Source organism: Diabrotica virgifera, chromosome 8 (genome assembly GCF_917563875.1).
Source record: "Diabrotica virgifera virgifera chromosome 8, PGI_DIABVI_V3a".
In the NCBI taxonomy this organism is placed as follows: domain Eukaryota; kingdom Metazoa; phylum Arthropoda; class Insecta; order Coleoptera; family Chrysomelidae; genus Diabrotica; species Diabrotica virgifera.
The window spans coordinates 185,906,975-185,930,053 of record NC_065450.1 but is presented as its reverse complement, the minus strand read 5'-3'; the positions used below and the strand labels follow the sequence as shown (position 1 = coordinate 185,930,053).

Genomic DNA, 23,079 nt, shown 5'->3' with positions numbered 1-23,079 from the left:
TACGAAAAAAAGTGATAGAAATCGATAGAAATTTTAATCTCTATTTTGAAATTAACTATTGAATTAAACTAAAGCATCAAAAATCCATCACGTTTACATAAGTTTACAAAACTTAGTCAAAATCGATATTTTTAACTAAAACCTTTTTACTTATCAGTACAAAATTGATATATGGGTTTCATTAAATTTTACAGAAAAAAATACAATTCATATTAATAGATCAACTTAAAAACACTATAGTTTTAATTATTACTTTTTTCTCAGTGTAACTCAAATTTCCTACAGCTTTGAACGAATTCCTCATTACTTTTCTTAGTGTAGTGTGAAGTATTACCCCTACCATTCTCCGACCGATATTTCTGTCCATTTCTGTCCCCTGAATATCAAAGGAGCCGACAGATGCTTTCGCTTCTTGTTGGATGGAGTATTCTTTGATATAATTGTGAGAAAAGGTCGGAATTGCAAAAAAAAATTTTTCCCAATAACTGTTGTAGGTAAAAGTTAGTGTACAGCTTTGAAATTTTTGTCAAATGAGGGTTCTTTGGTGCTTAATATGTGATAAAAATTTCAAAGTGATTCATTCAATTGTTTAAATTTTATTCAAATTGTTTATCCCAGAGAACATTTTTTATAAGTCAGAAAAAAATGACGTTAGGACCATTCCACAGGTGTCAAGTGAAAGAGCATGAGCTACATTTTCAACATGGTTTAAAAAACTGAATAAACAATGCATTTATTAGTAATAAATAATTATGCAAAAGTATCGTTAATTTTTCTTTATAAACTTTTTTAATAACTTTTTCCAAAAAAAATTATCTTTTTTACCCTGTTTCAAGTGTACAACTACCGAGTAATGTTATTTATATCATAATTGATAAAAAATTGTAATAAATATATATAATTTCTTATATAACAAAATAAAAAGTTATAAGGAAAGATTTACGATACTTTTGCCTAATTATTTATTACTAATAAATGCATTTTTTATTCACTTTTTTAAACCAAGTTGAAAATATAGTTCATGCTCTTTCATTTGACACCTGTGGAATGGTTCTAACGTCATTCTTTTCTGACTTATGTTATTGCAAAATAAATGCTCTCTGGGATAAACAATTTGAATTAAATTTAAAAAATTGAATGAATCGCTTTGAAATTTTTATCACATATGAACCACCAAAGAACCCTTATTTGACAAAAATTTCAGAGCTGTACACTAATTTTTACAACAGTTATTGCGAAAATATTTTTCTTTGCAATTACGACCTTTTTTTGCAATTATATTAACAATAAGTGAGTATATCAAACTTTGTAATACGTCATTTTAAAGCTTTTTCCATAATCTCGAAGATATTTGTACTAAAAAACCATAAGTTTCCCTGTTCTCCATTGATTTGAAAAAAAGTGAAAAATGCCATTTTTTGACACTTAATTGTTTATAAATAAAAATGGCCGCCAGATCCTACGCAGGAAATAGTTACAACTTTCTCTTCTAGGTATTAACTGTCGAAAAAACGCTTCAGTACCCTGGCTGTTCAAGTGTCATGGAAAAAACCCTATTACCCTGGACTAAGTAATTATAATTAAAGTTAAGTTGGTGTATCTATTTAAAAATTTTATAGTTGAGGATATGTTAAATTGTTGATATTCTGCTACCAATACATGTCAGTTATTAAAGCCATCTATGTAAGCATTAATTTTCCTTTGACTAGTTTTTTAGTGGCCACTTTTTGCTCCGTCAGTTAGTCCAACGTCGATTTTTCGATGTAAAGAGCTTTGCTACAAGTCACGGAAGTCTAGACGCTGACAACTAGCTCATTACGACGCCTGAAGAACGTTGAGATGTAGATATTCCGACACATTCTAAAAATTTCATAGAACGACCGTATTCGAAATAAAGAAGTTTTAAGACGTATGAATAGAGATCGTGAACTTGTAGAACTTATTAAAAAACGGAAACCATCTTATCTTGGACGTATATACAGACACAAGAGGTAACACTTCCTTCAACGAATAATGCAACGAAAAATAGTAGGATATCGTGATCCTGGCAGATGTCAAATGACCTAGCTGCATAACATAAAGGACTAGACAGGACTAGATCTCCAAACCCTAGAGAAATTTACAGACAAAAACAAAAATCCTATATATCTAATCGTAACAACGTAGGTTCTTGATTAAAAATCAAAAACCTACGTCATGCGTCTTCATCAGAAGAACTGGAACAAATTGTGAATAGGCAGGGCACGGTTCAAAACCAAAGTAAAGATTATCGATAGAAACAAAAACAACCAAACCAAGATAAGAAAGATGGCAGGTTACGAAGTGGTCAGACAATTTAACTTATTTAGGCTCCGTTATTACTAACAGTGAAGGATGCAAAGACGAGATCCACTGACGCGTTACAATAGCCAGATCGGCAACAGACAAACTCACAAAAAATATAGAAGAACAATTATATTACAAAAACCACAAAATTTGTTCGAGCATTAAAATTTCGTATCACCAACTACACTGCGGGCCGAAATAAAGGAGTACATTTTTTAGTTGAAAATAACTTTTTCGTTTTTTGGGTGATTTAATTTCTTGTCTAACATGTCCTCAACGTGACTGAGGAAGCCAAAAATAACGTATAGGGTCGGACTTATAAAAAGATTTATGTAACGGTGTATTTGAGCTCGCTGCAAAGGAAAACTGTCTTAGCTAAAATTGAACTGATACGCTCTTTTGGTAGGGTAACTATCCAGAACACTTCAATAAAAAGGATATTTTTCAAAATTACCGGATTCGCAAAATATTATTGTTTACCACTTCTTGAAGTCGTCTGCGCCATAAATTGATAGCCCCATTTATTACACCCTGTTCAAAATTGTTCCAAACAAACTGCATTCTTTCTTTGAGCTGTTCGATGGTTTCAAATTGTAGTACGTCATACAAATTTTATTCGAAAATTCCCCATATTGAGTAGTCAACCGGATTTAATTCTGGGTTGTTAGGTGGCCACATCTCTGGCTCAATATAGTCCGGGCAATTTTCACTCAAGAATATATTTGTATTGTGGGAAGTGTGCGAAGAAGCACCATCCTGCTGGAAAGTGTAATCATACTTCTTTAATTTCAGGTAATAGGTGCTGCAAGATTTGTTCTTGATATGTTTCTGAATTAAGTTTTACCCCGGTATCAACAAAAATCAGACCAGATTTTCCCAACAGAGATCATTACACCTTTTGAGAAATGACTTTTTTCAATTAAAAGATGCTCTGGAGGAATTTCTCTCTAAATGGTAAGTCAGAATACACCCTATTATTTTGGGTATTTTTAGGAGGCCGTAAATAAAACATTTTTTCATCTGAAAACCATATTTTTCTAATGTCTTCACGAGAGCGCAATCTTCTTATGAGCTTCGCTTCTTTCCTTTTCCACTTTTATGTTCAAGAGACCCGTGGGTTTCACTTAGATGTTTTAAGAACTTTTCTATCGTTCCAATATGCCCATTTTTCTCATAAAATGCATTTACAATCTTTCTTACACCATAATTATATTTTTCACGCTAATTTATATTCTGTCCTCTTTGCTTAAAAGTGGCATTATGAACTGGCCAATGTACTTATTTAACTATAAACGTCAAACAAATTCCATGGCAACCTAAGCAGTCATGGCTTACTATGTAAAATTGACATATTTGAGCGTTGGAGAAATTCTTAAGACATTTAACAGAAATTACTGTTAATATGAGGCAAAAACGATGGAAAATATGTAATTTTGTGTTAAGAGGCTTTCGTTCTGGTAAACATATTAGAAAAGTACTCGAATAAGATTTCTTAATTTAAGTAAAAAATGAATTTTAGAAATTCGTGATTTTTTAAATATTATGGCGAAGGCGCGCTCTTAACATTATTTAAATAGAAAAATGATATTTTGGAAATCCGGTAATTTTGAAAAATTTCCTTTTCACTGAAGTGTTCTGGATAGTTAACCTACCAAAAGCATATCAGTTCAATTTTAGCTAAGACAGTTTTCATTTGCAACGACCTCAAACGCATCATTACATACATTTTTTTATAAGTCCGACCCTGTACGTTATTTTTGCTTCCAAATTTGCAGCAATGTTGAGGACATGTTAGGTTATTAGCCCTGCAAAAATAAATTAAATCGCCCAAAAAACAAAAAAGTTATTTTCAACTAAAAAATGTACTCCTTTATTTCGGCCCACAGTGTATATATCACCACCTGATATTACAAAAACCACCCAATTTGTTCGAGCATTAATATTTCTTATTAACACATATACGCTTCAGAACAAAGCCGTCAACCGGACCATCAAAAAAGCCGACGTGAAGCTTATAATGGCATTTGAAATGTGGGTCTATCGTATAATGTTGGGCATACCATGGACAGTACATCGATCGCACGAATAATTCAATACTAGAAGAACATAACATAAAAGTAGACTCACTATAACTATCACCCAAAATATACTGAGATATTTTGGACATATAACTAGAAAAAGAGAAGTCATGGAACGCATAATAGTTGTAGGCAACGTAGTGGACAGATCCAGAGGAAGATCTTTAGCACGGCCGAATAAAGGACATGACTGGTTGCTTATTCTCCTAAGAAAACAGCATGCAAGGGGAGAGATAATTGGACAGAATTACCAAAAAAAAAGAGGAGACGGAGGGCATTGTATGAAACAATTTGACTGTATTTGTATTTTTATATTGGTTTTTTGAAGATATCATATATTATACAGGGTGGGGCATTAGTGTGACAAAGTCCAATTACTCGTTTGTCGTAAGAGATACGAAAAAAAGTTATTTAGGTAAAAGCTGGGGCACACATAGTATCAGATTTTTAAAATATTTTCAAATATACAGGGGCGTCCGTATTGACAGGGTGACACAAACTTATGTTTTTTTAAATGGAACATCCTGTATATTTTTACATTTTTGGATTCTCCTCGATGTTTACTTTCTTGAAATATATAGTTTTGTGATATTATACGAGGTAGTTTAAAAGTTAATTACGTTTTTTTGTTAATTTCGTAGCAAAATCTACACCCTGTAGAATTGTAGTGATTTGACATCAAATTTTCTATTTACATTCAAACGATTTTAATTTTAGTATACAGGGTGGGTCGAAACTCGGAAAGAATATTTTCTGAGTTTTCTTAAATGGAACACCCTGTATTTTAGTATTGTAATGAAATTATATTTTATGGTACTTTTTTATTTCTTAAGCATTCCCTATACCTAAGTGCTTTAATTTGTAAGTTATTCGTCATTCTTTAAGCAAACATTAATTGCAACAAAAATTACGTAAAATTTCATTAGGTAGCCGTGAAAATATCCAATAAAAAGTAATTTTTCGAAAAAAAAAAATACATCATAATCTAGCCTGATCCTTAATTTATTAATATTGGATGAGATATCCAAATACATTCGTAGTTAAGGTTGTTGGTGCTTAAAATATGAATCAAACATACAAAATTCTGCCTAGTTGGCTATGACACAAAATTTGCTTAAACATTTGACATTATACTATTTATATAGTTCCAGTTGATTTGATACCATTACTAATATTAATTTTTCTAATGAGGAACGGATTAAAATGGCTTTGTGCTAGGAGAGTATAACAAAAATTAGCTACTTGCAATAAAAATTTATCATCAGCAATTCCCTGATAGACGACAACCAAAAAGAGAAACTTTTGAAAGTACATATACTAAAACGGTTTCAACAGACTAGATACTTAGATTGTAAGAACGATTGTACCAATATGCAGATCCTCAGTGACACTAAGGATTACATTTAATTGCTGTTTTCTTCACTTACAATAGTTTTTATTCGAGCAGATTTATCATAATCTAAGTGATCAGTCCGTTGAAACCGTTCTAGTATATTTTTAAACGTTTCTCTTCTTAGTTGTCGTCTATCAGGAAATTTCTGATGAAAAATTTTTATTGCTACTAGCACATTTTTGTTATATTCCACTAGCACCAAAATCTTATTAATCAGTTTCTCATAAGAAAAATACATATTATAGTCTGTTCGCTAAACTCAGACGCAACTTTCTAGATGTTTTAGTCGGTAATTTTGCCAATTTTAGTAAAATTGGCAAAAAATAATTACTAAATATTTAATAATCACTAAATAGTTAGTAATTTTGCCAATTTTTGCAAAATTGGCAAAAAACAAAAATATTATCGAGTAAAATATCTAGCCAGTTGCGTCTGAGTTTAGCGAACCGACTATAGTAATGGTAACAAAGCAACTGGATCTATAAAAATAGTATAATGTCAAATTTTTAAGGAAATTTAGTGTCATAGCCGACTAGGTCGAATATTGTATGTTTTTATTAATATTTTGCGCACCAACAACCTTAACTACGAATTTATTTGGATATTTCATCCAATAGTAATAAATTAAGGATCAGACTAGATTATGATGTATTTTCTTTTCCAAAAATTATTTTTGATTAAATATTTTCACAGCCACCTATTAAAATTTCACGTAATTTTTCTTACAATTAATGTTTGGCTTAAAGAATCATGAATAACTTACAAATTAAAGCACTTAGGTATAGGGAATGCTTAAGAAATAAAAAAGTACCATAAAATATCATTTCATTACAATACTTAAATACAGGGTGTTCCATTTAAGAAAACTCAGAAAATACTCATTCCGAGTTTCGACCCACCCTGTATACTAAAATTAAACATTTCGCTATACTGTTAATGTTCAACAATAGTAGACTATATTAAAAATCCTTTGAACATAAAATAAAAATTTGATGTCAAATAACTAAAATTCTACAGGGTGTAGATTTTGCTGCGAAATTAACAAAAAAACGTAATTAACTTTTAAACTACCTCGTTTAATATTATAAAACCATATATTTTAAGAAAGGAAACATCGAGGAGAATCCAAAAATGTAAAAATATACAGGGTGTTCCATTAAAAAAAAACATAAGTTTGTGTCACCCTGTCAATACGGACGACCCTGTATATTTGAAAATATTTTTAAATTATGGTACTATATGTGCCCCAACTTTTACCTAAATAACTTTTTTTCGTATCTCTTACGACAAACGAGTAATTGGACTTTGTCACACTAATGCCCCACCCTGTATGTACATTATATTATAAGACCGCAAACTATTTGCAATTATTTTCCAAAATGGCTTTATCACACGAAATTGATATGCCTTTTTTGTTCATGATAGTATACGCCTATGGAACATTTATTTTGCAATTATTTATAAACCAATGTTCAAGTTATTATGTGACTTTGCCAATACCAGCGACATTTTAAATTATGTGCAATTTTAATAAAAATATATATAAGTATGTACATACTGGTCAGTGCCAGTAAAACACATTCATCATAGAACCATCACAACTCGCGAATTATGGTGGTTGTGATGGTTGGGATGATGGTGTGGACTGTCTGAATCACTATTCTGAACTACAGTTTCAGCTTTACTGTCCTCTCCATTCCATTTACACATTTCGGGATTACTTATATCCGCTAAACTTTTTAAAGCATCACAACCTTCTGAAGGTGGTACAGACGAAATGGAGTAATCTCCGGTGTCACCCGGAGATCTGTTCGTGGATCCTGGAGAGTTGTGTATATGATTAGATCCCCACATTAAAACAGTCTGCCTCGGCATTTCTGAGACCGATGTCACAGGGGAAAAATGCTGAGGCGTTACTGAATTTTGAGTCATGTGGTGATTAGGGCTTTCCGACTGGTGGATTATATTTGAATCTGTTTTAATATCTTCCATTTTCGGTGTTATAAGACCAGTGTTAACCGGCGAAGAAGAATGGTTTCCCATTGCATCAATTGATGAATGCTTGATTTTGCTGCATTCTTTGTGACTTATATCTAATTGTGTGCTCATGACTTGGATTGGCTGAATGATTCCCGAAGAAGGACTCACTGAGTAAGGCCAGGAGACATCTAAACATTTAGTGGAGTTAGGTACTACGTAGCTCCTGGAAGTATCCACGTATGTTGGTTGACCAACTTGTTGACATGAATATATTTTGTCGTCCACTGGCATTACAGTGGCTCTATAGGTAGTGTGGTGACTAGGTGTTGAACTAGACGGATCATATGTTCTTGAAGGCATTTCAAGGAATCCGTTTCCTACGTAAGGACTAGCGGTTGGAGAATGGTGATACTCCGGGTAATACGTAGTAAGTGGCCTATATTGATGAAATAAGTTTTCTGTGGTAGTCAAATAACGATTGTCCAGTGCTGTGGGCGTTGGATATAAACTGTGCTGAAAATTGGAGTGACTCATGTAAGACAAACTGTGCTCTGCAGTTGCCGAAGAGTACGGACTAGTGTACATGTTGTACGCAGCTGTACAACCATCGGAAGTGATGTAATCGACTGTAGGCATTGGACTAACTACAGCCGATGCAACACTGGAATTAGCAGGAGGAGTGACTTGTCCACTTGAACTGTGCGATAGTTTACGTTTTGTCCGGCAAGTAGACAGAAAGTCTCGTAGTTGAGTCTTGTACCTGCGATTTACTCTAGATGGAGTCGTTGGTATAGGATGGGGAGTAACATTTGGAGTATTGGATAGAAGTTGATCCGTCTCAGAGAAATAATTATTTGGAAGACCGGCATCTAGGTAGCTCACTTTAAAGTCCATTGTACGTTTGCCAAGAAGATCACGCCCTTCTTCCTCCCTAAAAATAAAAAAAATAATGAGTACTATTTTTGATGGCTGTTTACCGTTTGGTATTTAATAACTATATATTTAACGAAGGGTTCAAAGAAAGGATTTGAGTGCTAAAATGATTTGAATGTTTTAAGTCGATCCTTTTAATGAAAAGACGATTATTGGCTTGAAGGTCCTTTGTTTTCCAACAACTACTATTGTTGTTGTACAGCACTACACAATATTTGTCAATACATATATACTCTTCTTCTTGTGCCACTCCTATCGGAGATTGGAAATCATCAAGGCTACCCTGACTTTGTTTACAGCTGACCTAAAAAGTTCATTAGTGGTGCAGCCAAACCACTCTCTCAAATTCCGCATCCACGACATTCTTCTACGGCCTGGATTCCGTTTTCCTTCTATTTTTCCTTGCATTATATTTTGAAGTAATGCGTATTTATGACCTCTCATCAGGTGACCCAAATACTCGAGTTTTCTTCGTTTTATCGTTAATAAAATTTCTGGGTCTCTTCCTATCCTTCGTATTACTTCAAGATTTGTGATTCTTTCAACCCAACTTATCTTCAGCATTCGACGGTAGCACCACATCTCGAAACTTTCAATATTTTTTATGTTGTTCTGTTTGAGAGTCCAGGCCTCTACACCGTATAATAGCGTGTTAAATACGTAGCCACTTAGCATTCTTAATCGTAGAGGGATGCTTATATCTCTGTTGCAGAAGAATTTTCTCATCTTTATGAAGGTGGCCCTGGCAATTTCGATACGTCTTTTTATTTCATTGTTTTGGTCTCCAGTTTCGTTTATTAAAGTTCCCAAGTATTTATAACTTTTAATTTATAATTTAATTTATTTATAACATATATACACACACACCCAAACTTATATGGAATCATCTGATTTTCTTACCATTTCGTGCGAATTTAAAAAAAAATGAACACACGAAGTCAAACAATATTTATTCTAAAGCAATTTCATAACAAATACATAACAATTAAATAAAGTATTTAACAAACAAATTGAAAGTAGTTGTTTTAAAGTCAATAGCATGCAAAAGTTCAATGTAAAACGAATAATGTTTAAATTATTTTTTTTTGTATTTTGTGGTAGTCAGTTTTATCACCTCTAGTCCTTAAGCAAGCTTCAGTTTGCGTGGGCACGCTCCTAATCAAATTATCAACATTTTGTTGTGGTAGGTTGCTGCATCCTTTAAGAGCAGCTTGTACTAGCCGTGCGGTGTTTTGGATTATCACGGCGAGCTCTAATTTTTCTTTTAAGTATATCCCACAAATACTCTATAGGATTAAGCTCGGGTGAGCAAGCCGGCCACTCCAAACAAGGGATACCTTCTGCTTCAATGATGTCTGTAGTCACTCTAATGGTATGTAGAGGTCCATTATCATGCAATAAAATTAAATTTTCTCCTGTTGCACCTTTCCAGAGCCTGAATACCAGGTTATCAACATACCTGTGAGCAGTTAAAGTTGATTGGATGAAAATTAAAGGAGTTTTTTACGGATCACCATTCCTCTCCAGAACATTACACTTCGCCTGGTATATTTGTGAATAGATCTGCTTAGATCTTGCTTATCTTCCTCGACCTCTAAGTAGACGATTTCATGGGTCATCTGATTTTACACAAATCCTGACTTTTTTTGAAAATAGCACATTTTTGTCAATTTCCAAAGTTCCAGTTTTGGCGGTGAAGACCCCATAACTGTCTCCTGCTGTATACTTATTCGTACGAACTCTTCTCTTTATCGTTTCAACTGAAACAGTTACACCTGTAGCTTCCAAAATCTGCCTTTGGAGCTGCTGGTGAGAAATGGTTGTGTGTCTTCCAGCTGATTGGACAATTAAACGATCTTGGAGAGCCGTTATTACTTTTGGCGACTTTCCCTTGCTTTATTTTTGAGCTTTCCTAGTTCCTATCCTGTTTGAACAGAACGCCCTGTATTACGCCTAGCTCTACAGCTATGTCCCTCTGAGAACATTACTTTCTCCACAAGACCAATAATCATTCCTCGTTGTAAGTTCTATAACCCCACATCAGGCATATTTTCGTTTTTGGGCGCAAAAGTTAGCTTATTTATTTTCGTTCAATTTGCAACTCAAGCAAATAACCTATACCGTACCGAGCTGTACTATCCGATTGTCTTATATATTTGTTTATTTTCAATAAACACCTTTATTCTTCGCAGCAATAACAAGTTTTTTCAAAAGAAATAAATATTACTTTGAAATACATGGTGATTCCATATAAGCTTGGGTGTGTATATATTAACTTGTATTGTACGCGTCCACTACTCGACATAGGCCTCCCCCAGCTCTTTCCATCTCTTTCTGGGCTTGCATGCAGTTATTACTAACACACTTCAGGTCGTCAATCCATCTGGCTGGTGGGCGTCCTCTGCTCCGTAGTGTTTCTTCTCTTGGCCTCAACTTGACAATACGTTTTGTCCATCAGTTGTCTGATAATATGGAGATGTGTCCAACCTAATTCCATTTTAGCGACACAATTTTATCAATAGTATCTGTTGTTTCTGTTCTACGACGTATTTCTTCGTTTGGGATTCGGTGTCAGAGAGACACCCTACACGATTTTAGTGTCTTCGTTATGCCTTATTTGCTTGTTCAATACGTTCTTTCGCTTTCTAAGTCTTGTATATATCTAGTTAATAGTGTATCTTTATAGAGGTGGTAGTTTTCTGGGGGAATCCATTTCTTCTTTTGTGTCTTCAAGATTATCTTGGTTCTTTTCAATTTGACATTTAATCGTATTTTTACTCGGATTAATCTGTGGTCGCTTCCTATCGAAAATTTGTTGAGTACTTCAATGTCTTTAATTATTTTTTATCTCTTCGTTATGATAAAATCTATCTCATTTTTGACACTGTCAACTTGGCTTATCCATGTCCAATTACGCTGAGGCTTTTTATCGAAAAAAGAGTTAATCTCGGATAAATTTTCGTGGTGTAAGATGTAAGAGTCTTTGCTCTAGTTCATTTCTTTCGCCATATCAGTGGCGGCTCGTGGCCTTGGAGACAGGGTCGGCAAGGTTTTTTTGTCTCCTCATATAGGTATACCATCAAACTAAAAGGCTTAATTCATCATAGGAGATTTTGTTGTTTTTTGCTTTTTTTTTATTTGATGTACTTGACATTCTCTCTTGTTTCATGGTGTTTCGACAATACGTGTTCATTCTTTTGAGACAAGGTAAATCCCGTTTTTTTAGGCAGAAATTGGTGGTAATAAGAAAATTGATAAACAGTTTGTTGTAATGAATTGCAGTACTTACTACATAGAATTATACATACATATTGTGCAACTTATCCCACTTTCTGAAAATATTTCGACCAGCATAATTTTTAAGTACCTAACTTGTAATAATAAATATCTTGAAAATTCTTTGGCGAACGTAACTTTTAAATTTTAAATCGTCAAAGAGGTCAAAAATTTGCAAATTTTCAAAATTCGAAAAACGAGTATCTATTTGCATAAATAGTGGGTATCCAAAATTTCAAGATATACTTACTCGTTTTTCGAGATATGTATCATGTCGTTGTCTTTTTTGGGGTGGTTCGGAAATATCAAGCGAATCCAAAACGTCACTGCGTAATATATTGGAAACTACTATCATTACGAAAATCTCTGAGATTTTGCACCAGCTTTCGTATTCTATTTTTAGAATAAATAATGTCAGTTGACTGATTTTGAACAACAAGGAATATCTTGGGCAAACTCTGTCTTAAAAATATTTAAAAAAATATTGAAAGAGTCATTAGTATTTAATAAAGTTCTCAAACCGATTGCTTCACGGATCGAGGTATCGCCACTTTCAAAATCATCGCCTTCGATAATAAAATCAAAAACTTCCAAAAGCTGTTCACGAACATCTTCTACAGATACTAAAACTATAAGAGATAATCTGCTTAGATAAAACTAACCGAGATTTAAAATTTCATCGCGTCTGACAAACTGTTCGCTTTTTTTTTTTCGAAACAAATTTGTTCTAAAGCAGTAATCCGTTTAGGTGAGCTAAACTGGCAAGAAAAGACGATATTCTTTATTTTTTTACACGTATCATGTAAAACTAAATTCATTATATGCGCATAATAGTGAGTAAATAAAGCTTGTGATGCAATAGTTTTAACTTTTGCCTGGAGACTATTCAATTCACCACTCATCACAGCAACGCCGTCATAAGATTGCCCCAGTTTGCCCTACCAATTTATTTTTGGTATCAAAAAATTTGAATCTGTTCTTTAAAACACCAAAAATATATTCTGCCTTATTGCTTTTACTCACATCTCTAAAACCTAAAAACCTCTCATAAATATTACCACGTAACGCGTATCGAACAAAATAATTGATAATTGTGGAAGAAGTTTCATCTACTTTCAGTGAAAAGCAAATGGTTTTCTAAATCTCAGATTCAACAACGTTATTCAAAATTTAACTATTTGATTATATGTATTAGTTCATTCTGTATTACGAATACACTTCGAATCAGAAAGTAAATAGGTATTTCTAAAACAGTTTTATTAATTCTCTACAATTATTTTGATTTTTAACAAATGCTTCGATCCATCATGTCCACTAAATGATAATTCCTGACAACTTAAAAAAATTACAATATCAATTAAACGACGTAAAACGGCGTGATTATTTTTGACAATTTCTACCGATGCATGCTTCCAAATGAAACACCGACCGGCAGACCGAAATGTGCCGTACTTGGCCACGTACTTGGCGCTTAACCTGCCATGCCGTATCTGCTATTGCACACGGAGAGAAGTAATGTTCGCTTGCTCATCGACTTATGTCGTTGAGTTTTACGTGTAAATTGTCAAGCTACGGATGTTAGGGACGGCTAGCCGAAAAGTCAGATAAATGGCTCGGATCATTCATTTTTTGAGAAGTCTGTTATGCGCAGGGATCACTTAACGCTCGGATTGATCAAATTATTTTAAAAACCATGAATAAAATTTAGTCTGTATTATCTGATAGATTTTTTTTTATTTCACAGATACAAATATTTAAAAAATCTATATCTATAAATGTGTGGGTCGGCACTGCCGACCCTGCCGACCCTGACCGGCCGCCACTGCGCCATATCCATACTTCTCCATTACTACTTCTGCATCATCTTGTTTAAATTAAAGTTTCACATTAAAGTCGCCTATAATTATTGTATAATATGCTGTTGTAGCATATAATGCTGTTTTTAGGTCTTCATAAAATTCTTCAAATTGTTCATCCTTTATCTTCAAATGCCTCAGTTGTTGGAGCAGTCTGGAGCTAGTTTGAAGATGAGGTATACAATTATTGGTCTCATGCTATGTATAATGCATCCTACTGCACCACTTGACGTGTCTTCTTCTTCTTTAAAATGAAATAGATGTCCTGGTTCAAGAGTAAGCTGGGCTTCACCTCTTCGTTTTATTTCGCTGATGATGTTGATGTCGGATTATATTGATTTTAGCTCTACCTCCAGTTTTATCATCTTCTGGTCCGATATAAGTTGTATGATGTATGATGTACCTAATATGTATATGCATTTGTCGCTCTTTGTGGTGGTCTGATTTTGTTCGGAGATTAGAAACCTGTTTCAATCACTATCTTGGTTGGGGATGTTGGAGCCGCCGGAGACCGAAGGCCGTTCGATAGTTTCATCTTTCATGGAAATTACTTTTTGGTATTTAAGCCATGAAAACACCACGCTTGGCTAGTGCTAATTTCGGCCACGCTAAATTTAGAAAACTAACGAAATAGTGATTGTGGATGGTAGGTACTCCACCAACAAATATTGAAATGATTTCTTTACCATACTCTGGTAATATTAATACACACGTCAAAAAACATACATATTACGTCACTATAAATAATGCAAAATCACAAACTTTACTACATACATGTGGTTTGATGTTTGTAGACAAAATAAACTGCTCGTCAAAAGTTAGGGATATAGAAAATTATGCTCATTTTCATTGCTGATTTTTTCGAGAACAGATTAACGGATTCCGCTAATTTTATTTTATTATTTTAGATTTTTCTTTAGTATTTACACAGTTGTGCAATGGTTTGCCTAAACTTCTTTTTTGTTTTTATACCGGGTGGAAGAAAAGACATGTTTTTCTTATGTTAAGTTTGAGACGTCCTATAGGGAGGACGAGGTACAAATGTGAGTATTCACCAGAATCGTATTGTAGCCTTATGTTTTGTGAACATTTTGTTTTTTGAATGTCCCTGATATCTTTACAAAAAAAGAAAATATACAGTTTTGTAGTTTAACATGTGTTGAAACAAAAGTTTGAGACGCCTTGTAGGGAGGAAAAGACACAAAGGTATACATCGATATTATGGTGTAGTCTCATATTTTGCAATTTTTTTAAAATTTCTCTAATATCTTTAATAACAAAGAAACTAGACGGTTTTATTCTTTTGTATGTGTTTTAACTGACGACATGCGATACGTGAAGAGGCCATGTCTTGTCATACCAGTAAGATGAAATTATTTTCTACATATAGTGCGAAAGGAACAAAGTGTTAAATATGTGTAAAAAATCCGTGTAATGTACCTCTCGCTATTTAAAAAGCCTCCAGGTAGACACCAAATCCATACATATTCGCAAGGAAATTCCGCCCCAAAACATCACAGGGCCTCCATTAAACAATCTCGTCTCTCTTATATTACGCTGTGCATACCGCTTACCTGGTCGACAAATAACTCTTATAGGTGTCGATAAGAATTGTTTACTTTATGTGCCTTTCTGTTTGTAAAGTTTTGTTAACTGTTATTTTTTATTGTTAATTTAGTTTTGTTCAGTTAAAACACCTGTTAAAGAGTAAAACTACCTATCTTCTTTGTTTCTAAAGATATCAAGGACATTCAAAAAAGAAAATGTTCACAAAACATAAGACTACAATACGATTCCGATGTATACTAACATTTGTACCTCGTCCTCCCTACAGGGTGGTACAAACTTAACATAAGGAAACATTTCTTTTCTTCTGTAATATATTTTAGCCCTAATTTGAGGGTGAATATTACAAACTATATATTACTAAAATAAAACACATCTTTCTACAAAGAAGGCTCATTTAATACTCATTTGGCGAATGTACTTTTTACAATAATAAGAAATGTGTTACTCTGATAACAGTTGTTAGGTTTTACAGAGTGGTCTACTAAAACTATCTTTACAATATCCAACATCTCCCCCTTAAAAAAAATTATTTTTAACTAGTAAAACAAATATAAGTATTTACAAAATAATAAAAAAGAAATTACTCATACGTTAAACGATCTATGAGTTTGACCACTCTTTTAGGCCGTTCAGTACTTTCTTTAATTAAATTCTCTTTATTTACAATATTTACATCAGTATCTACCATAGGAGAAACTTCATTTGAACCACTCAGTAGTGAAGATTCCACTATATGAAATTTTTTAATTTGGTTCAAATGACGTTTCCAGTTAACATCATTTAGTTCAGGAATTTTAACAATATATGTTACTTTTCCGATTTTCCTTAAAACTACGGCTTTCATCCACTCAACCGTATTTTTTTACGATAGTCGCGCACAGTCACTTGTTCACCAGGCTGAAACACTAAAAATCTCTTACCGCTAGAATACATTTTTTGTTTATTTTGTATTGTAGTTACATGATTTCTTAAATTTTTTCGATCACCTGGTAATAAAATGTCAAATCTTGTCCTTAAGTTCCTATTTAACATTCATTTTGCAGGACTTGCCTTAGTTGTGCAATGAGGAGTGGAGCGATAATCGAAGAGAAAATTATTTAATGCTAAATTAAGGTGTACATTTTTTTTATCAGCTAAAAAATTTTTTTAAGCATTTTTTAGTGTTTTCACAGCATTTTCTGCAGCGCCATTAGATGAAGGATGATATGGGGGAGTAGTAATATGAACAATATTATTATTTTTTAAAATATTTGAAACTCATCCGAACAAAAAGAACTACCATTATCGGTTACCATTTGACACGGCAACCCAAAACATGCAAAACATAACCGTAGAACGTCTATAGTCATGGCAGAAGTTATTGAACTCATGGGAAATACTTCTATCCACTTACTATGAGCATCTAATATTATTAAAAAGTTTTTATTCAAAAATGGACCCATAAAATCCAAGTGAAGTCTTTCCCAAGGTCGTTCCGGCCAAGGCCACGATTGAATTTCGGTTTTTTCAGGTACATTCTTAAATTTTAATCTTTTAATTTTATAGTATTTTATAAGTACAAAAAAGAAGTTTGAGTTACAACTGTGTAAATACTAAAAAAAAATCTAAAATAATAAAAAAAAGTAACTAGTTAATAAAATAAATTAAACGTTAATAAAATCATTTATTTAGTAAAATTGTGGCTTATTTCCCATACAAACTAGTTAATTGCAAAAAATGCCACAAGAAAATAGCTTCAGAACAATATTAATAAAAAAAAATTAGCGAAATCCGTTAATCTGTTCACGAAAAAATCAACTACGAAAATGAGCATAATATTCCAATATCCCTAACTTTTGACGAGCAGTTTAGTTAAATAATAACAAATAAAACTTACATTAAGGGTCGATGTGTGCTTATGACGAAATCAGGTTTAGAATTTTTGTACACTAGCCTTGAACTAGTCTGCAACCATTGCCATTGTCCATCTTTATTCTGAAATCTGTAGGCTATCATACCAGAAGCTCCAGTTTTTAAAACTAAAAATGAATTAAAGTTAATTTCATTATTTAAATAAAATAATTTCTAACATTAATTATTCACCGTGCTTGAACTGAATAAGTAAATTATGGTTTTGCTTGTTTTTGATTCAGAGGGATGCACAATCGCTTCTGTCCTTTTCCGAGACGAATGAAAACGGAATGTGATTGCAAGGAATCCTTTTTGTTTTCTATATTCGTCGTCTGTGGTCTTATAATTTGTTAAAGTAGCAGATTAAGGATGCACCAGAAAGAACTTTTAACATGAAAAGTCTCAGATTTAAATTACTATTTACCATTTTAATGGTGGATTCTACATCTGAGACTCTTCAATTTGAATTTTTTTTTACTTTGGACCTAGTAGGTAAACCTAAGTCAAGAATGCTGTTTTTGGACTATTTTGGAAAATTTCAGAATGCGAAATATCCAAAAAACTTGCCATGAATGGAATATGAAATATTCTCGACAGTTCCAGATCAGAATGCAAAATATCCAAAAAACTTGCCATGAATGAAATGTGAAAGATTATCGATGGTTCACGAAGATCTTTTAGAACCTACTAGGATTTTTTGAATGAGTGGGTGAAGAACTTTCTGGACTTTTTGAGAACCCCGAACACTTGTAGACTTTGTAGAAGTTTTCAGCTATACTCAGCAAATTTATTTTCCAGGACAATCTGGCCCAATAACACTAGAAGCCATCCAAACCGATGAAGTAAGTGTATCAATGTATTAACCATCAAATTCTCCCAAAAAAAAAAGGATGCATTTATGTAGATGATATATTATTTTCGATTTAACACAGGTGTATATCAAGAATGCTTCTATGCCAAACTCAAGCAGAATTGGCTGACCATGTGGTAAGAATGAATCGAATTTAACTTCTAAATAGTTTTTAATAATCTTTCGGCTATTTTTTAAACAATTTTAAGGATTTATTTGACTTTTAGAAACTTCATTAGAACAACATTTTAAACGCATCTGCCGTTCTGATAAAGAAATATTTAGAAATTTTATAAATACTTACGTTCCTGATGGGCACTGGCCACATATGCTAAGTCATCGAAATGTACTAAGTCATAACCTCCCATATTTGCCAGTTCATTGTCTGAATATCCTAATAACATTTTACCTCTAAAAAAGAAAAAATAGTTAAAACACACAAAATTATATGTAAATTTTATACATATTCATTGTTATGTTCTTTACGAACTGGATGAAACATGAGAAACGATAAAAAGACTAAGGAGTGTATTGGCCATTCTCCGTTACCAATCTGGGCCACAACCAAAACTAGTAACTAACTCCTCTTTAGTATCACTAAAGAGGAAGAATATATTGTGCCGGATTTCGCCAAGAACACGAAATGTGAAGGTATTACGTTCAAAGAAACCCTACGAAACTCTATACGCTGTTGAGCCTTTTAGGAACGAAACAGATAACTGTGGAGCAACTCAAAAAGCTGAGTTAAGCTAGAAAAGAAAATGGATTAAAACCCTGGAAAAATTGACATGAACATGACACATAGAAACATCTTGCATCAGGTTCCTGAGGTTAAAATAGGCCGATTTAAGCTAACTTACCTTAGTACAAAGTTTATAATAACCGAGATACAGGGTGTCAAAGTTAAACTTTTTTTTTATTTATTATTGAACATTTCCTGACAGGTATGAGATAACAACATGAAATTTGGTATGTGGGGGCTTCTTGGGTCGAGAAAACTAAATTCTCTACCAAAAATTATGTATTGCCCAGAGGGCGCCACATACGCCTTTCAGCACTCATTTATTACGTGCAATTTTTTTATCCCTTACTCTGTATAATTTTGACATTAAAATTTTTATTCTCCTATTAGTTTTACTAAAAAAAGGTATACTTCTTTCATCTCCCTAAACTCAACCGTTTTCGAGATAAACGCATTTTAAATCTGCGATACACCATCATTTTTAGCATAATATCATTGTAGTTACACCCGGAAAATAACTTAAAACCATAAAATTATCCAAAAATGTATAGCAAATTTCTTCAAATGGAATTTGCGATGCAATGACATAAATTTGAGAACTGGCACAATTATTATGGTTTTAAGTTATTTTTCGGGTGTAACTACAATGGTATTATGCTAAAAATGATGGTGTATCGCAGATTTAAAATGCGTTTATCTCGAAAACGGTTGAGTTTAGGGAGATGAGAGAAGTATACCTTTTTTTAGTAAAACTAATAGAAGAATAAAAATTTGAATGTCAAAATTATGCAGAGTGAGGGATAAAAAAAATTGAACGTATTAAATGAGTGCTGAAAAGCGTATGTAGCGCCCTCTGGGCAATACATCATTTTTGGTAGGGAATTTAGTTTTCTCGACCCTAAAAACTCCCACATACCAAATTTCATGTTGTTATCTCATACCTGTCAGGAAATATTCAATAATAAATAAAAAAAAGTTTAAATTTGACACCCTGTATCTCTGTTATTATAAACTTAAATCGGCCTATTTTAACCTCGGGAACTTGAGGTTAAGTTAAGGCCCATTCTTTACCAAACACCCTTTATACCTATAAAAGAACTCTAATCAATCATAGCATTTATTTACCTTTGGTCCATAGAAACTAGAGCCAAATCTAGTTTGTGTTTGCTTTTAAACATGACTTCTTTTTGTGGGATTTCTAACAGTGATGGCGGTCCAAAAGGAGTACAAATTGCAAAAAGTCCTAAAGGAGGCTCTTCTGACTTACGGTTCTGACCATGAAGCACTTTCACTCTCCCTCGGATGTCTAAACGCTAAAAAATAATTATAGTTTGAAAATTTTTACTAGATTAACAAAAAAAAAAAAGAGAAAGAAGATGACCCATAAAATTTAAGAAATTTTTTATCTTTTTATTTTTTTTCCTATTTATATGAAATTTTTATTGTGTATCGAGTCAGTTACCTACTCTTGTAGCACGTAATCCGACATTATCATTAGCGACAAATAGAAAACAAGGAAAAAACCTGATCTAATATACAGGGAGTCCCAAAAAGATTGGTCATAAATTATACCACAGATTCTGGGGTCAAGATGGGTTGATTGAACTTCACTTACCTATATGTATACAATAGTGCACAGAAAAAAAAAATTACAGCCATTTGAAGTTTCAAAATGAAAATAATTTTTTTTCATATATCGAAAACTCGAAACATATATCGAAGAGATTTTTCATTGAAAATGGACATGTGGCATTCTTATGGCAGCAGCATCTTAAATAAAAATTAAAGTAAAATTTGTGTACCCCATAAAAATTGAATAGGGGTTTTGTTCCCTTAACCCCCCCCCATTAGTTAAACACAACGTTTTTAAAACTTTTCTGCATCTAAATATTTTTTCGATAAGCGAGTTTTTATCGAGATGCGGCTTCTTTTTTAATATATTTACATAAAATTTTTATGGGACTTTTGTTTTTTAAATCCCCCAAATGTTTGTGTACGTTCCAATTTAATTATTATTGTGGCACCATTAGTTAAACACACTGTTTTAAAACATTGTTGCCTCTTAGGACTTTTTCGATAAGCCAGCGTTTATCGAGATATTTTGAATATTTATCGAATTCACCACATACTTGTATATGGTTAAGTACGATTATAGAGACCTGTTAATAATCTGAAAATGTATTTATAATTTACATTTTTAGGTATATTTTGAAAAAGAAGCCACATCTCGATAAAAGGTGACTTACCAAAAAAAGACTAAGAGGCAAAAAAGTTTTAATAACACTGAGTTTAACTAATGGTACCACAATAATAATTTAATTGGAACGTACACAAACATTTGGGGGATTTAAAAAACAAAAGTCCCATAAAAATTTTATGTAAATATATTAAAAAAGAAGCCGCATCTCGATAAAAACTCGCTTATCGAAAAAATATTTAGATGCAAAAAAGTTTTAAAAACATTGTGTTTAACTAATGGTGCCACAATAATGAATTAATTGGAACGTACACAAAAGTTTGGGGGGGGGGGGTTTAAGGGATCAAAACCCCCATAAAATTTTTATGGGGTGGAGAAATCTCACTATAATTTTGTTTTAAGATGATCCTGCCATAAGAATGATACATGTCCATTTTCAATAAAAAATCTTTAATAGTTTTCGATATATTGAAAAAAATCGATTTTAATTTTGTAACTTCAAAGGGCTATAAATTTTTGAAGTTATACTTCTTTAGGCGCGGTTGAGAGTAAAATTTCATAATACTGCGCGCATGCGCACATAGACAGTATGGCGTTTAGTTGCTAAATCTTCCTAGTTATGTATAAATATATCAGTGCAAGAAAAGGTGTGAAAAGAATATATTAGTGTTTTTAGTAAATATATTTATTATAATTTTTGTGTCTTTGGTTTTGCCTTCCTCAGGAGTAAGATGAGTATGAGTATTAAAACATTTTATTGTATATTTATTATACTTCACACCTTGTCTATTTGTTACCGTGAATTGTCATTAGGTACGTCCGAACCGATACAGACACAGTCGTCGTAGCGTGTTTGGTATAGCATTCGGCCAGAGATCGAGAGGTCTTGAGTTCGAATCCAGTGTAATCCTATACTTTTTTTTTTATTTTTTTGAAAGCGGTAAGCACAAAATTAGTTTGGTGTTTAAAAAAAATTAAAACAAACTGTTAAAAGTATATTTATTTTTAAGAAATCATATAATAGAAGTATAACTTCTTACGTGCGTACAAAATACACACACATTCTTTTTTTATGAGCTCATTTGTACTAAGGTAAGTTAAGTTCAATCGAAATATTTTTGACTCCAAAATGTGTGGTATAATTTATGACCAATCTTTTCGGGACACCCTGTATACATACAACTGTATATACTGTATACTGTATATACAGTAAGCGTCACCCTACTAGATACATGGGTAGGTACCTAATTGCTATGCTTATGGGTTAATCCGGTCCGTTCTCAGATGTGACTTTCATCTCTGTCATGTTACTGTTAAGAAACTATTCAAAATAATTATTTTTCTCATACAGAAGTAAAAACTTCGAGATGTATTCTGGTATAAAATCGTTTATTTAAAAACTATCTAAAATGTCATGGATTGCAAAACGTTTTCGTTCTAATACAGAACATCTTCAGTGCATTCTGCCGAGTAGTTTGAAACTAGCACACTGTATGTAGTGGTAACCCCATAATATATGGTTTACCTTTACATAATTTAATTTAGTAAAATTTGATGACTACAAGTCGATGTTGATAGATATAATGGAACACATGCTAAAAGGGCACCATCCTTCCACGCTCGAAGATGCTGGGTACTTGCCAATTCAATGGGTACAGACCAACCCATTGAATTGGCAAGTACCTAGCATCTTCGAGCAGGGAAGCATGGTGCCCTTTTAGCATGTGTTCCATTATATCTATCAACATCGACTTGTAGTCATCAAATTTTACTAAATTATATTATGTAAACCATATATTATGGGGTTACCACTATATACACTGTGCTAGTTTCAAACTACTCGGCAGAATGCACTGAAGATGTTCTGTATTAGAACGAAAACATTTTGCAATCCATGTCATTTTAGATAGTTTTTAAATAAACGATTTTATACCAGAATACATCTCGAAGTTTTTACTTCTGTATGAGTTTTTTAAACTATGGTATACAA

General features: G+C 32.9%; 1 protein-coding gene across 1 annotated transcript in view; it reads right to left on the bottom strand.

Moving 5' to 3' along the window:
- Positions 1-6,636: 6,636 nt before the first annotated feature.
- LOC126889413 (neuronal PAS domain-containing protein 2) overlaps positions 6,637-23,079 on the bottom strand; it is a 35,365-nt gene continuing 18,922 nt past the window's right edge. The window contains exons 4-7 of the mRNA XM_050657676.1: positions 20,018-20,205; positions 18,455-18,561; positions 17,287-17,428; positions 6,637-8,707 (exon numbers count right to left, since the gene is read on the bottom strand). Coding sequence (XP_050513633.1) covers positions 7,381-8,707; positions 17,287-17,428; positions 18,455-18,561; positions 20,018-20,205 — 1,764 coding nt within the window. The 3' untranslated portion in view covers positions 6,637-7,380. The remainder of the gene's footprint in view (positions 8,708-17,286; positions 17,429-18,454; positions 18,562-20,017; positions 20,206-23,079) is intronic.